This window comes from Castanea sativa, chromosome 1, assembly GCF_040712315.1.
Source record: "Castanea sativa cultivar Marrone di Chiusa Pesio chromosome 1, ASM4071231v1".
In the NCBI taxonomy this organism is placed as follows: Eukaryota; Viridiplantae; Streptophyta; class Magnoliopsida; order Fagales; family Fagaceae; genus Castanea; species Castanea sativa.
In genome coordinates this window covers 81,917,686-81,933,716 of record NC_134013.1, presented here as the reverse complement: position 1 = coordinate 81,933,716, position 16,031 = coordinate 81,917,686, and the positions used below count along the sequence as shown (strand labels likewise).

Sequence of the window (16,031 nt, the reverse complement as noted above, 5' to 3'; positions counted from 1 at the left end):
CTCATATCTGATTCAACAACACAGATTGGGCTCACATGGCCCGTGAAATCCTTACTTCAAGAGGTGGATTCATGGTCCACATTTCCTCATCATCAATTGGAATCATAACCCCATGACATCATCAACATCAACATATGGATCGAGCTTAAGCAATGAATAAAAGCTCACGGTTCATATTACCTCTCTTACACTCATGGCAAGCGGCTTCTTCAACAAGAGCTCATATTTACACAAAATGACAACAAAACCCAAGGTACGTCATCTCATCTTTGGCTTATTATCCAAGCTCATAAGTCTCTTTAGGGAAACTTTGGAAGTCGTGGTTTGGAGGGCCAAGAGGTATGTTCAGTAAAGTTCCAGGGGTTTAAAGTTGATAAAAGAGACATGTTACTTGGCGTGTCTTCTCCAACTCTCTAAACTCTAACGAGTCCGTGTGTAGCGAATAATATATGGTAAGCATCTCTTATCACATAGCACTTTAGATGATAAAATTCTCCATTACTCTTTTCCTAAAACTTAATATTCATCATGTAACAAATACTCAATATCCCCAACCATCTAATTGCTAGAAAAATAACGGTTCGTTCAATCCCCAACCGTTGCTATACAAATTTAGAAATTTCATTATATTATTCTACATAAATCTCATTACTACTTTCAGCTAAAATCCAACTCAAACACATAGCCTAATCTGATTGGCTATCTTTTATCTCCAACTATATACAAAATATTCATGATATCTCTGATACCCAGCTGCTGTCTGCCACAATCAAACCATATATTTCTCTGTTAGCTGCCAAAACAGAGCATTAAATACTTTTCTTGCTCACCAAGATTATGTCACAATACAATGAGACCTTGACTAAATCTCTAAAACTTCATTAACTTTCAGTCAATCCTTCTATTACTTACTAGAAATGTGTTGTAATGGAACCTTGCACCAAAAACACAAACACCCAAAAGGGGAAACATTTTCAGCGGAACCCTAGCAGTGTATTCAACACTTGACACCTGGCTGGAAGTGATATCACCAGCCATTTAATGCTGAAATCTCAGCTGTCAGCTGCTATACCCAAAATAACAAGATAGCCTTGAAAGAGATCTTACCATTTTCAACCAAATCCATAAAATAAATGCTGAATGTCATCTCCAACAGTCTGAAATCACTCAGCTGACCTCATCTACTTCTGCCCAAAGCAACAGCTGTCTTATGACAGCTGTGACAGCTGTCTCATGATAGCTGTCACAACTTTTCCTGACAGCTGGGACAGCTTTTTCAGAACAGATGTAACAGCTGACCCAACAACTTGAGCATTACTTTTTTTTCTCATTTGGCTAAAACCAAAACCAACTAAAGTAATTATCTTTTTCTTGCCAAAATACCTTCTTTTTCTGCTGTTCTTTCCCCAACAGCTCTTACCCAAAACAGCAAGAATACCTTAAACCTAAACATACAATTTTTTCCCAAATCTTAAGATGGATTTTCTGAAGATTCATTGCTATTTGGGACAGATTTTGGCTAAGATTCTTTGCTAAATACCCCCTTAAACTTAGCTAAATAGGACTTCATCAACACCTCAAAGAGGGACACCAAGGGAGAAGAACAACTCTCTCATAAACTTCTAGCTCCTTCTAATTATCCTCTTAAGCTCTTAATGAAGTTCTGAGTTTTAGTTTCAAAATCAGGAACTAAACCCTTCAGCCCTTAGCTCATAAATGCCCTTCATAAGCCTTCATACATCCTCCCAACAGTGAATCCTAGTAGTAAATCGCAGCAACATTGCTAAACACAATACAACACTATTATTCCTCTTATACTTATTCTGTCACTCTTCATACTCAGAAAATACACCTATCTTACTGCTCCTATCTCCAAATATCTAAACACACCTCTATACTCTTCTCTTACAAAAGCTTTCCTCTTGGAAAGCAATCTCTACAACTTCTCCAGCGGTTATAATTTCATATTTTTACTATCTTTAACCACCATATCTCTCATACTTCCATATGTCATACATATTACAAATACTACATCCCACAAAACATCTTTTTCTCCACTTCTCTTACACAATCTCATACACATTTACTACACAATTACATATAACACACTACACTCTTCTAAACTCCACTCTCATACTCTCTCACTCTGAAGTTTTACTATTTTGCTACTCATAAACACATATCAATATTCTTCTCTATCTCTCTTATAAAATCCCTTCTCATAGAAGGTATGAACTTCTATTACTAAAACCCTTCTCCTAGAAGGCATCAAAATCTCATATCAAAGCCCTTCTCATAGAAGGCACAAATCCATCTTATATAAAGCCCTTCTCTTAGAAGGCACAAGTACTCCATACAAAAACCCTTCTCATGGAAGGCAACACTATTCATAAGTTCATAACAACTAAAAGAGCATTGTCAAGGGGGAAACTCATTCAAGTGCATGATAAGAAGAGCAAGCTTAACCAGCCCCTACGCACAGCTGGATAGACTCTCTCTCCCTCTAGTTGCACCCATTTTTTCCCTCAAACTTGAAGTTATCATGACAAACTGCCTCTCTACTGCTGGGGTCACTCTGCTGGGATCACTCTGCTAGGATATCATCAACTCACAAAAGCTGTACAGTTGGGGCTACAAACCATACAAAGATAAGTGACTTTGCTTCATTATCTTTAAATTTACATTATTGAGTACATGATTACTTCACATTTAAATACATATTACTTTATTCCAACTACTATTACAACTATTAACCAATGCTTAAATTCATTTAAATGCATAATAAGAGGGGCAAGCTTAATTAGCCTCTACCGTTGGCATTCTGCTAGAATCCTATGAGCTCACTGATGCTACATAGCTGGGCTACAAACCATACGAAGATAAGTGTCTTTGCTTCCATATCTTCAAAATTATATCATTGAGTACATGATTACTTTACGTCTAAATAAATTAATAATCAAAGCTATCATATCAAACGCATATTGTATATTTATTTAACCATTATTGTGATTCTTAAACTTTGGCTTTGATGGTTTTGTAGGCTTAAAAGTACACCGGTAGCTATTGGACCACGTGGCCCAATGTTGAGTTCTGGGATGCAACTCTCCAAATAAACCCGGGTCTAGCAAAGTCACCCCTCCAAAGAACCACACGTGGCCAAGCAACCGAAAAAGGCCTCCGAACAAATGGTTATTGCTTTTAACAAATATGTTCTAAAAGACTATTGTAGTATAATAGATATTCATATTTGAATATTGAATCTAAATTTGTGTAGTTAAAATTCTTATATGAATGAAATTAGCATTGTATGACATAAAAACTCTATATTGATTTTCAAACTAAAGTCAAGGGGCAGGGCAGCACGTGCCACCCAACTTAGTTTATTATAAATAGGTATGAGACTGAACTTATCACTTCATTCTTTGTCCCTTATATATTGGGGAGGAGATGGTCTTAAAAAAAAATGTAAAACGTATCCTTATAGCAGGATTTTTCTAGTTTGGTTTGATGGCCTGGCTCGAATGGTGAAAACTTTGGGGTACGCAAATGGGAAATGTGATTCTTTCTTCATCTCTTCTTAACACCCCCTCCTCCCCTCCCCAGCGGGCTCCTTTTATTGGGGTGGGGTTCGCAGAAAGTGGGATTTGACCTCGTCAAAATCCTTTTGTTTTTCTCTTTAAGAATAAATTTTGGAAAAGATGTTAATTGAAAAATTGTTGAAGAGAATTTACGGTAAAGAAGGAAAACGAAGGAGAAAAAACCAGTCAAATGTATATGATTACGAACCAAGACAGGAATACTTGCTTGTACTATACGACCTTGACTCCAGAAATGTACTTTTCAAATTAATAAGTATAGATCTTTGAAATTAGTGTGCATCTAATTTACCCATACATGTCTTCCTAAAATTGTAAGGGATGTCTTTTCCTTTATATTTATTCGGTTAGATTTATTGTAGAAATTGCCATTCATTTTCCAGGTGCATGCTATTAATGTGTTTTTCCATAATATGTGAAATGGCTTTAAAAAAAAAAAAAAATCAAATATGCCTTTGGGCCTTAATTAAGGATTGACATTGGGTTACTAAATTGGTTTCTAAATGAGATACAACATAGGGAAGCCATTGGTAAAAATGTCATGGTTTATCCTCTCAATCTTGTGTACAGTTAAAACTCTATCTCATAAAGTTTTAACTGAAGTGGACGCTATAGGTTGAAACTCTCAACAAAAAAAAAAAAAAACTCTATCTATTGGAATTGTAATTGAAATTGAGATGATCTTGTTCCATATATAGAGTGGCAGTAATTTTGGATTTGTAATACATCATTAATCCAAATCATGAATAAAACCATTTGAAATGGAGAGGCCTCCTGGGAATACAGATTAAGCTAATTATGGCGAATTAAATACATGTCATCAAATTATTAATGCTAGTTTTCAATGAATGATTCCTACTATAGCCAGTTCAGCCAACATATGGAATTTCATGCTACTTGAAACAATTACACTTCTACAAGTTGCTCAAATAGTTATCATCTCCAAGTAATTTGTCAAGAATAAGATTTTGGCAATTCCTTCCCTGCCAAAAAAGATTTGAAAAGAATAAATGCTCGCTTGGGTTGAAATAGGGGAACCTCATGGCCAGCCCCTCTCACTGAAGCAAAAGTTAGCCCATTGTACACCTCTGTCCATCCTCCTACCTATAAATGAAAATTTAATTTCCAGATTACTGTAACATTTCGTTGTTAATATTTTTATCTGCCTATCTATATATTTTTGTTAGTGAGTTGGAGCTTTTGATTGATTTTTGGTATGAAATTGTGTGTTTGATTACCTGATCACCTGCGTACCAAGGATACCACCGAGTTTTAACAGTGAGATTGAGATGGTTGAGGGAGAACCTAGTGGCAGTGACTGGAACCACTGCATCTGTGTCCCCACTGCATCAACATATATAGAAGCAATTGCCTTAAAAATTTTGATCTCTCTCTTTTTTTGTACTTCTTACTTTTCAAATCAGAAGCAATTGCATCTACACTAGTCTAATATTTAATTTTAATCTATATCACCACAATCTGTCACGTAGCCAAAGCTTCAGAATATTTATATTGCTTAGGTGTTTGTTTCGATATGGAATTGTGTGTCTATAAACAAAATTAAGTAATCAATAATGCATGGGAGGCAAACACAGAGGATCATAATATGCATGCAAGATTTGGAAAAATAAAATTAAAAAAAAATTGCATGCAAGAGCCACATATAGACTATAGAGTGATAGCATATAAACTATTCTCTCAAAGCATTCTATCTCAAGTTGATCAAAATTTGAAGTTTGGTACAACAAGAAGTCTACAAGGAAGATGGCAGTTAGGGAACTAGGCAAGCCCAAGGCTGTGGTCATTAGCCACATATCAGAGCCTTTCAAATAAAGAGATGAAATCTACACTACAGTGAAGGAATTGATGTCTTAAACAGAAGAACTTTCACCGACACTAATGTTACGGTGAAAAAGAAAAGAAATAGTGTTAAATGCTGATTGATGACTCCAGGCAGAACAGAGTCTCGTCAAGCACAGTCTAACACTACTCAACATTCAAATCAATCCACTGGGAATGTCATGTGAAAATTGATTTTGAAACAAAAGGGTAAGAACTATTGGACTAAAGTATATTGTCCAGACTATCAATGACTTTCAATTGCTCAGAGCCTCAGAGGCCAACAAGTACTAACAGATTGTTTCTTTCTGAGTGGAAGACTATCAAATATCAAGGCCGTTTGGTACATGTGTTTAAATACATGTTTTTAGTTTATATTACACATATTTCAACACACTTTTTTATCCACACGTATTTTTAAAAAATACAAATGTTACTAGAACAATGTAAACAAACAGTCCCAGGTAGGAGAAGATGATTTAATAGGCCATAACTTTGTACAGAGTTTTACAGTGCGCATGTTACTGAATCAAAAGGCAGGTAAAGGAATTGTTCTTTTTCTTTGTTGGATCGTGTTGAAATTTTATTCGCATAGGTTTTTTGTTCATTGTTGTTGTATCTCAATATTGTCTTGTCACTTGTAGTTGTACATAGCCCACTCCAAGTCACCAGCCAAAAATTACTTACCACGTGTGCAAGTACAAAATTTGATCTGTGACAATTTAGTGCACAAAACCCAAAAAAAAGTTCAACATTAGGACTGTACTTTTTTTTTTTTTTTTTTTACCAAATTATGATGGAGAAGTCCCCAAGAGCAACTGAATCAATTAGTGTTAATTTTCCTTCTATTTTACACTAAAATTTACTTTTTTTATTTTATACACTTTTTTTTACAAAACACTTACATCAAGTAATTTATTTTATCATCTGTTTTATTTAAATAATCATTTTCTCACTTTTTTATTATTATTTTATCTCAATCCCTCTCTCTTCACTCACGAGACTCTATTCTAGAGTCTTTTTTGAAACTCCTCTCTATTCCAACATTTTCACTCCTCTCTATTCCAAACTCCTCTCTGAAATTTTGATCCAAGCAAAGAGCACGACACCGATCTGAAACTCCAATCCAAGTTGAAATTTCCATCTGAAATTCAAACACCGATCTGAAATTTTCATCGAAACGCCAATTTAAAATTTCCATCTGAAACTCCAATCCAAGCACGGCGAGAAGAACGCCGATCCAAGCACTCCGATCCAAGCACGCCGATCCGCCACAAGTGTCGATCCACTCTCTCTGTCTCTGTTGGTGTGTCCGTGTGTGGGTGTGTTTAGTTTTGTGGTGTCTGTGGTTGATTTTGTTGTTGATTTTGTGGTTGGTTTTTTATTTTTGTGGTTGATTTTTTATTTTTTCTATGGGAGTGTGTATTAGAGGAAGAAACAAATGATGAGGGCGTTGGTTTTACAGATGGAGAAGAGAGAGAAAAAAAAATGAGCGAAGTTAGAAATTATTAAAATAATGTATAGAAAATATATAGTAACCATATATATATGCACGATTATTGTAGCTCTTGTGTATTTATGCACAATTTTACACCCACTAATGTGAGTGTTTTTTTGGTCAAAATGTGTAAAAATAGCTGTTTTTTGTATTTTGCAAGATTATCCATGAACTGATGTGGTTGCTCTAATAGAACATTAAAGTTAAACTTGTAGAAAAGTAGACAACAAACAAATTGACCTTCCTGTGAACTTCCAAGAAACAATATTTACACTAGCCAAAAATACTTTAGGAAATCATGGGACTATTTGGTAGTGTAACTAGAACAATAATTTTTAGTATGTAAATAATATTACACGTATTTTTACACATTTTTTCATTCACACGTATTTCAAAAAAATACAAAAAATGTTACCAAACACCCCTCATATTTCTATACTAGTTTTGAGGGGGAGGGGGAAGTAGAGACAATGGTTAAATTTTGCTAAGTTTTATAGTTTCTCATACATTGTGAAAAGATAAGTTATTTATTTAGATCTATTTATAAAAACTTCAAACTTTAGGAAACAAATATTGTAATTGGCGTAATATAAGTGATGCTAGTATAAAATCGATCGATGTTACTCTAGTTATAAAAATTGTTATCCCTTGCAGTTAAAAAATTTTACCTGAAAACCCATATTCTTAAACCAGCTGCAATCAGCTTCTTGTATGTCGGCAACATAGAAAATTCAGAATCATTCCAACTTTTGATGAGAACGTCACTGCACAATAAAAAAGTATATATATATATATATATATATATATATATATATATATATATATATATATATATATATATGAATTAGATGCATTCATCAAATGCGGCTAAGCTTATGTTTTGTAGCTCAACTGACATATTTTAGTATTTCTAACGAAGATATCTAAGTTCAAATCTCTTTCTCCTAATTATTGGGTTATTAAAATGCAAATAAATAAAAAGTATAAGTCATTAAATAGAAAACCTGCAAGCAGTCCATTTGTAAGGAATTCCAGTAACATTTGCATGCATTGCCTTTTGCACTTCCGGGCGATTATAATACTTCTCTGCATAATTCTCAATACATGGATCAAACCCAGAAATCCTTGGATGCAATAGAGTATTTTTGAGCCTTATAGACCTCATGGTATTATTATGCAATGCAATGCAAGATGGTGTATAAATACTGTATTGATCTATGTTTCCAAGCTCATTGTTCAAGGCATAGCTGAATGCATCATCACATTGCTGTGATGATTGTACCCCTTTGAAATTGCAATTCTTGAGTATTGATTGATAGCTTGTATCAGATATCATTGAATGGCTCCACCAATATGTCACAGTTCCAATGTTGTCATAGTAGCTATCAGTTACAGCATTTCCCACCTACATAATTTGATTGAAAATTTTTAATTCAAGTTATGATCAAATTCGATGTTCAATTTTTTGTTAATTATGTATTACTTACTATAAATCCTTTAAGGTTGAAGACGGGTCGCAAGAGTGCCTTATTATATTCAACAATTTTCTTTGCCAACTGGGGAACATAATGCCCTATAAAAAGGATGGAAAAAAATTAGCTTATCATTATTTAGAATTCCTCATAATTATGTAATAATAAGTTATTAGTTGCTTGTTGCTTCTATATATACCAGCATAGCTCTCCCCCGCAATGTAGAATTCTCGATGCTTGTATTGTGGAAATATTGACATCCATCTAATTAGAAATACTAGAGCATCCTGAGCTGTGTCACAAATTGGTAACACATAGGATTTACTTACAACATAAATTTTATGGTAATCAAATAATAATAATAATAATAATCATAATCTAGTACCGGTCCGTCTATCTCCAGAATCATTAAGATCAGAGCTTGTATTTGTGTATGAGAAACCAACACCAGCAGGCGATTCAAGAAATAAAAGATTTGCTTCTGAAAGTACAAAAAGTAAACACATAATAGATTTTAGCCACAAAATTAGCAAATATAAAGCTTTACCAACTTGTTAGCAGCTTTCATAACTTGCATCTGCTTTTCAAAAAAAAAATCATAAATTAATGACATGGTCATGGTGCCATTACAATTCTTTGCATGGAGTAGTTTAATTTGGTAGAGCAGAATTTGTTAATCATTTGAATGACAGACTATTAAAATTGTGTGCAATTTATGACCCATGTGATATGAAGATTGTGTCATGCGAGTATGTTATATTGTTCACAATATAATTGCATTCATTAAAAGAACCAAACTGAATATTAATTATTTGAATAGTGATTACCTCTATTCCATGAATACTTATTGAGATAAAGAGATAAACCGGTCCTGTTAATCCTAAATGGCCCGATTTCTTCCGATGCTCCATATGCCACCGATGAACAACCTGGCCCTGCACAATTACACAATGTATAATAAATTATTAATTACATAGTTCTGGTCATTCTTTTGAGAAATTAAGCCATGTGGTTGTGGAAGGTACAAAATAGAGTAGAGATCTTTTTTTTTTTTGGGGGGGGGGGGGGGGGGGGGGGGGTTTAAGAAATATAGAGTAGAGATATTGATTTTAGCTTTTAGTGCAGTTGTTATTTGGTAAGTAGCTTAATTTTAGTGCAGTCACAAGTTAGTAATTAAATCTAGATCTTTAATGGATGTTTCTAGAGCAATTATTAATAAACCATTTTAGGAATGTTTTGACAACTTTCATAAAAAGTTGTAAAAAATTAAGTTTTTTTTTTTTTAATTATAAATCAATAGCCTTAAAGCATATTTGTTAACTTTTCTCATGAAAAGATGGAAAATTATTAGGTACTCCCAGAGTACCATAAATACGTACTCTCTCCTCTCACATGAATGGTGGGTTCTATTATGAATGTAATTAGTGGGACCCACCATTCATGTGAGAGGAGGGAGTACGCATTTATGGTACTCCAGGAGTACACAATAATTTCCCTGAAAAGATAATAAAACGCGTAATGGGTACTGTACTTTGTAGATATGAATTAATTTCACTGCATAATATCTGTACAACCTTTCTACTATTTTTATTAAAAAAAATTATTTATGAGACAAAATTTAGTCACAAAATTAGTTGTAGTCTAATGGTATGTTTGGCAAAAATTATTTTTGCCAACTTACTTTACTATTTAGCTTATTTTTGCTACTATTTATGGGCCTTACTGCATTTTTTGGTATTATTCTTAGATTTTACTGTACTATTTCAGCTAACTTTTACCTTTATTTACAGTGCTTTCAACAAAAAGTTTTCAATTTCAACAAAATAAACGAATCTCAAACAGATCCTAAGACTACAATCTTACTCAATACCTTTTTATTGAATGTAAATTTTGACAAATCCACAATTAGATACATTTTCTTCTTATATCCTTTTACCTTTATTTACAGTAGTTTCAGCAAAGTTTTTAGTTTCAGCAAAATAAGTGAATCTCAAATAGACCCTAAAACTACAACCTTACTCAATATCTTTTTATTGAAGGTAAATTTTGACAAATCTACAATTAGATTACATTTTCTTCTTATATCTTTCATATTTGCAAAAATTTTAGAAAATTAAAGATCAATAGTTATGTCATCAATAAATTGTTTAAATTGCAAGTTTTTGTATTTTTAAATTATGCATAAAATATAATCTTATAAATCATATATTAAATAATATCTGATTGATACAAAATTTGACATATATATTAAGAGCGTAAAGAACATACAACCCAATGATTAGATTTTCAAAATATGTAATAGTATTAATTATATTAAATAAAATTGTAACTTTAAGTTACAACTAATTTTGTAGTTAAATTTTGATTTTATTTATGAGAATTTGTAGTTATGTACAACTTTTTCACAAACATATTAGCTGTGTCGCTTTAGTAAGCGACATTGAAGCACCTATGAGGCTATAACCTACCCTTTTCATTAATAATTGATTGTTATTATCCTATATATATATATATATATATATATATATATATATATATTTATTAATTAATTTAATTCTTATGTCGGTCTCCATTATTTAACACAATTGGATAATGACATGTTTTACTGTTGGTGATGTTGGTTTCAATTATTTACGAGCTGTTTGGCAGGTTGGTTCTAACACACATTTTCAGTTTTTAAACAACTTTACATACTTTTTCATACTTTTTTATTTACACGTATTTCAAAAAATTACAAATAACATTACAAATTCCTCTACTAAAGGGGCCCTTAAACACAAGAAGATCGCAACACAATTAATAGCAAGTAATGTTAGGATATAATAATTTCATAATTTTTTTCACGCATGGCAAATTATGTTTAATATAACATCATTTTCACATAAATTAACTGTTAACATCATAATTACATCGCATGTCACTTTCAATAATTGTAGAAAAGATGGTGAAAAATGTTGGTTCTTTAGTCTTTATTTTTGTCATACATTTGTAAACCATTTAAAGAAATTTTATATGAAAAAATAATGAAACTCTTTGGCAGTTTTATTTTTTTAATTTTCATAAAAAGTTTCTTTAAATAAATGATTTATATATGTCCAACCCATGGATACAAACGCATTTACACTTGTGCTTGCAACTGTGTTTTTGGGTGGATCTTGTGCACTATTCACGAGACTCACAAATATGAATTTCATCAAATTTTTCTTAAAAAATGGATCCACAGTACTATTCACAAATTTAAAAATTATTTTGCTAATACTTTTAGTTTTCAACAATAAGCAATATCCAAACAAACCCTTATTATTCTTTTTTTCTATTTTCTTAAACTAATGCTTTCCAAACGTAATTTGTAACTCCTTGTTTTGTTCTGTTTTTTTTTTTTTTTTTTTTTTTCAATTCTAGGTCCCCAAAAGAAAATAAAAGAAGCACATCATCATTTTTTTTTTTCAATTCTAGGTCCCCAAAAGAAAATAAAAGAAGCACACCATCATCACCATTTGTGACTTCTGAATGCGCGTGCTTCAAAGATGGAGAAGTACACACAGAGTCTGATTGTGGATGTGTGTGTGTAAGAGAGAGAAGCATCTTTTTTGTGGGACAAAATGGAAAAGTTGAATCACTTTGTAGTGACATTTGGCGTTTTCTTAAATCCCCCACAGCCATAGACACAAACAAAAGAAAGTGATGAAAAAATATGTGATATCTGCACATAGCATTTTTGAGGTAAAAGATTGTTCCAAAGTGGGAATAAACGTCAGTTTTGGAAGGAATAACCCCCAAAGATGGAGAGAGAAAGACAGAGAGAGATCACGAGGACCCATGTGGGTGCATTTTATCTTCTTGCTGGTACATTTTGTACATTACAGAGAACCAGTTGTTCTCACTTTAATTATATATTACTTCCAAAATCCACATTGATGTTGGCGTATATTAGCCTTGGTTAGAACCTATTTGCTAATGTGCTCTTGTGGCACTAGTTTTTTTTTTTTTTTTTTTTGTGGTAGATAGGTCTATTAAAGTATGTGAGAAATTGTGAAGTTATGGATACAGTGGGACCCGTGTGGCAGTGACACGTGCAAAATGTAGGTAAATTGGTTGGTTAAGAACTGTTAATGACGAATTTATTGTGGTCAAGAAGAGTAGTTTGCTCAATCATTTTGGCATTATGAAAGTTTTCACCATGAATCACAGCTACATTCAAAAGTGATAAGAACAAGAAAAAAACAATTCATTTGCTTAACTAATTTCCTGTAGAGTAATTAATTCCTGTCCTTGCATTCCTTACATCATTTATGTTTATTTTGGCGAAATCAATGTCTTTAATAGTTTAGGCAAGTGTACTTTTTTTTTGAAGTTATAAGGCTGGTTTGGTAATAGTGTTTAAGTATTGTTGTTTAGTTTTTAGTATTTTAAAAATATGTGTTTGATTGTTATAGAAAAATGTGTTAGAAGTGTTACTGTTATTTAAATACTAAAAATTGTTGTTTATACAACAATACCAAACAACCCTTACTCTTTAAGTTTTTCAAAAAAAAAAAACCTTGTAATTCATGTTTCCCATATAAATTTTGTTAAGAGTGCTAAAAGCTGGGTATGTATTGTTTTCATTCCTAATAGAGCTAGACTATGTTAAAGGATTCAAATACAAGAGATTGAGATAATCAGGTATCTAGCAACCACATCAAATAAAAGTCCTAAGTCCGTAGAAGTCTATCTTATCCTTAGTGATAAGTTGAATTGATTATGACAATTAGATTGTATCTTAGATGATAAATTATTACAAACTTTCAATTTCATGTATGATACGTGTAAACATGATGATTATAAACACAATCAGCCTCTATCACGCAGAACATTATTTCATAACTGCTATTTTACAGACTATCACCCTAGAATTACAAGAGAATAGTAGTCGGTGGAAATGAAAACAAAGCGAGAAAGAAGCTAAACTAACCTCCATTTAGCCAAAGAACAAGAGGTTTCTTTTCAGGAAAAGAAGTGGCTTCAGTCAACCAGTAGAAGAGAGCTCGTCCGTGTTGCTTGTTGACCGTAATGTAGCCAGAAAATTGAGAAAATGTGACTGGCGGTTGTCCAGGCAGTGCTGAAATTCGATCTAGCTCTTGTTGTTTTGGCAAGGCAGCAATGGCAGTGGTGATGGTTGAAGAGAAAAGGAGTAAGGACAAGAAGAGATTAAGGACTACACTTTGGAACACCATTGGACCCTCCATAATGGGTTTAGTCCTCTGTCTCTCTCTCTGTCTCTCTGTCTCTCTCTCTCGGTAAGGTCAAAGAGCTGGTATCTATATATGTATTTAAGGGAATAGGTGCATAGAACTGAGTGAATATATTGATGCCTCAATTATAGGTTAGTAGGGCTGGCATTCCAGTATGATGTTGCTGCATTACTACACGATTGCAAGTTGTGCTCCCCTGTGGACCTTCTCTTCTCACTCTCTCTCCAGAGAGAGACGGTAGCTGGTCCTACAAGCCAACTGAAACCTGGATCAGAACTTAATTAATAAGCCAGCAGTATCATAAATGCATCACAAGAGATCTCTCACTTAGGGCTACAATAGTAATTATTTTTATCCAGTAATATGGAACTATAGTGACCTAAAGCCTGTTTGGATGAGTGAGTTTTCGGATTATATTACTCAATTTTCAACACTTGTTTGGCTTAGTTTTTAACACTTGTTTCCATCACTCAAAAAATAGTTATTTTCAAAAACTGATAACTGAGTTATGAGTTTTGAAAACTGAGTTATGAAAACTGAGTCATTTCTAAACCAAATAGGCTCCTAATACTTTCCATCTCACGTCATTGTAGATGTTGCTAATTAAATTCGCAAAAGAATAAAATATTATGTCACTCTATTCTTGGAATATTTAATGATTATCAGTTTACAAATACTATGTGTCAACTGTCAAGTCACTCGTGCTACTCTCACTCATTTAATTGAGAGGTTGAAATAAAATAAGCAAAATTTACATTTAATTTTATATGTCCATTTGTTCAAAGTTTAACCAAGTTTTAGGATGATATATACTAACTTATTTTTAATTTGCGAGGTTGAGTCAAACCAAGTTATTTAAGTTTGGCTTGAGAATCTCTCTCTCTCTCTCTCTCTCTGGTGGTCCTAAGCAAATAGAGAGAAGGCTGGCAAAGGTGAAGTTGATGTGGGGTTGCAACTCTTGTGAACTCTATCGGCTTGTATCTTTGATTCTTTGGATATGGAATAAGACAAAGGATGTTGGAAGTCAGAACAAAAGAGTGCTCATTATGGTGGGGGGTGATTCTTATAAATATGGTGCAAGTCAAATTGTCAAATTCCACAAGATTTTTTTTTTTTTTTTATTGTTTCTGAAAAAAAAAAAAAAAAAAAAAAAAAAAAAAAGAAGAAGAAGAAGAAGAGAGAGACAAGAAGAAAATTTTATGTGACCATCTCATATAGCCCCTTTCACAATTCAAAACATATGGATCTCCCAAGTGTATAGAACCCAACAAATTTGAGAAGAACGCTGCAGAAGATGATCTCATGAGATATTTTCTCAAAAGGAAGAGGATGGAGAAGCAAAGGAAAAGAGAAGGATGATAGAAAATCTTTCGTTTTTTTATTGGAAGGAAAGGGAGGGAGAAATAAGTCAGAGGAAGGATTATCTTTTTCCTTGAGTCTACTATTTTAATTCGTCAAATTTTAAAAAGAAATGGAATGATAAAGAGAGAAAAAGGCTATATTCCCTCTAACTCATATTGTTATTCATGCTTAGAAAATCTAGTTTAATAAAGGAATGTCATTTAAATTTTAACACATAGAATTTGTTTGGTTAGGGAATGGAAAAGTGGAAGAATAGAAAATAGGAAAGATATGAATAAATGGTGAAATAAAAGAGATTTTAGTTTTCTTCATTTGTATTTGGTTAGAGGGTGGAAAAATTGAGAGATAAAAAATAAAGTTTACATAAATTTACTCTCATGCCTCTATAACATAAACTTTTTATATAAATATTTTATAAAGGAAAAAAGTGTTGTTTTGGAATAAAATAAGCAAGTCACACATTTAACAAATCACCCATAAAATGAAAAAAAAAAAAAAAAAAAAAAAAAAAAAAAAAGAAGAAGAAGAAGAAGAAGAAGAAGAAGAAGAAGAGAGAGTTAACATTGACTTTAGTTTGGAGGAGGAAAAGGGGTAGATGAGTATTTCTACTCCAATTTAGGGAGCTAAAAAGTGGTGAGCTTGGGGAGAAAAAAGCCAAACCCCACCATTTTCTCTCCCCCAAAATTATCCCAACCAAACACCCCTCATGTTAGGATTAGTGCTCTTAAGTGCTCTTAAATCCTATTGTATAATGCTATGTATGTTATTATGTATGACTTAATGTTGTATTTAATAAAATTGTTTTATTATTATCTGAAATAATGGTAACATGAATATTGGGACATTATCATATAGTCCATGAGATGTATAGTATGTGATTTATGTGAAAAGTCACAGAAGATATAAATCACAAGTTCTTTGTAAACTCAGAATTGTAGTTCGTAGTCGGTGATGGAATTGGGTTTTTCATCTGCAAAGACTATAACATATCAACTAAGATGATTTGTCTTGATCATGGAAATGAAGATTT

The 16,031-nt window shown here is 32.7% G+C and overlaps 1 protein-coding gene across 1 annotated transcript; it reads right to left on the bottom strand.

Annotated features, from left to right (window-relative positions):
* Positions 1-4,246: 4,246 nt before the first annotated feature.
* Positions 4,247-13,864, bottom strand: LOC142638125 (serine carboxypeptidase 24). The gene is made up of 9 exons (XM_075812126.1): positions 13,360-13,864; positions 9,233-9,340; positions 8,791-8,886; positions 8,605-8,697; positions 8,421-8,506; positions 7,938-8,338; positions 7,602-7,697; positions 4,835-4,940; positions 4,247-4,700 (listed from the first exon to the last, which is right to left on the bottom strand). Exons 1-9 carry the CDS (start codon positions 13,631-13,633, stop codon positions 4,551-4,553), a joined length of 1,410 nt encoding a protein of 469 aa, XP_075668241.1. The 5' UTR covers positions 13,634-13,864; the 3' UTR covers positions 4,247-4,550.
* Between the last annotated feature and the right edge of the window lie 2,167 nt (positions 13,865-16,031).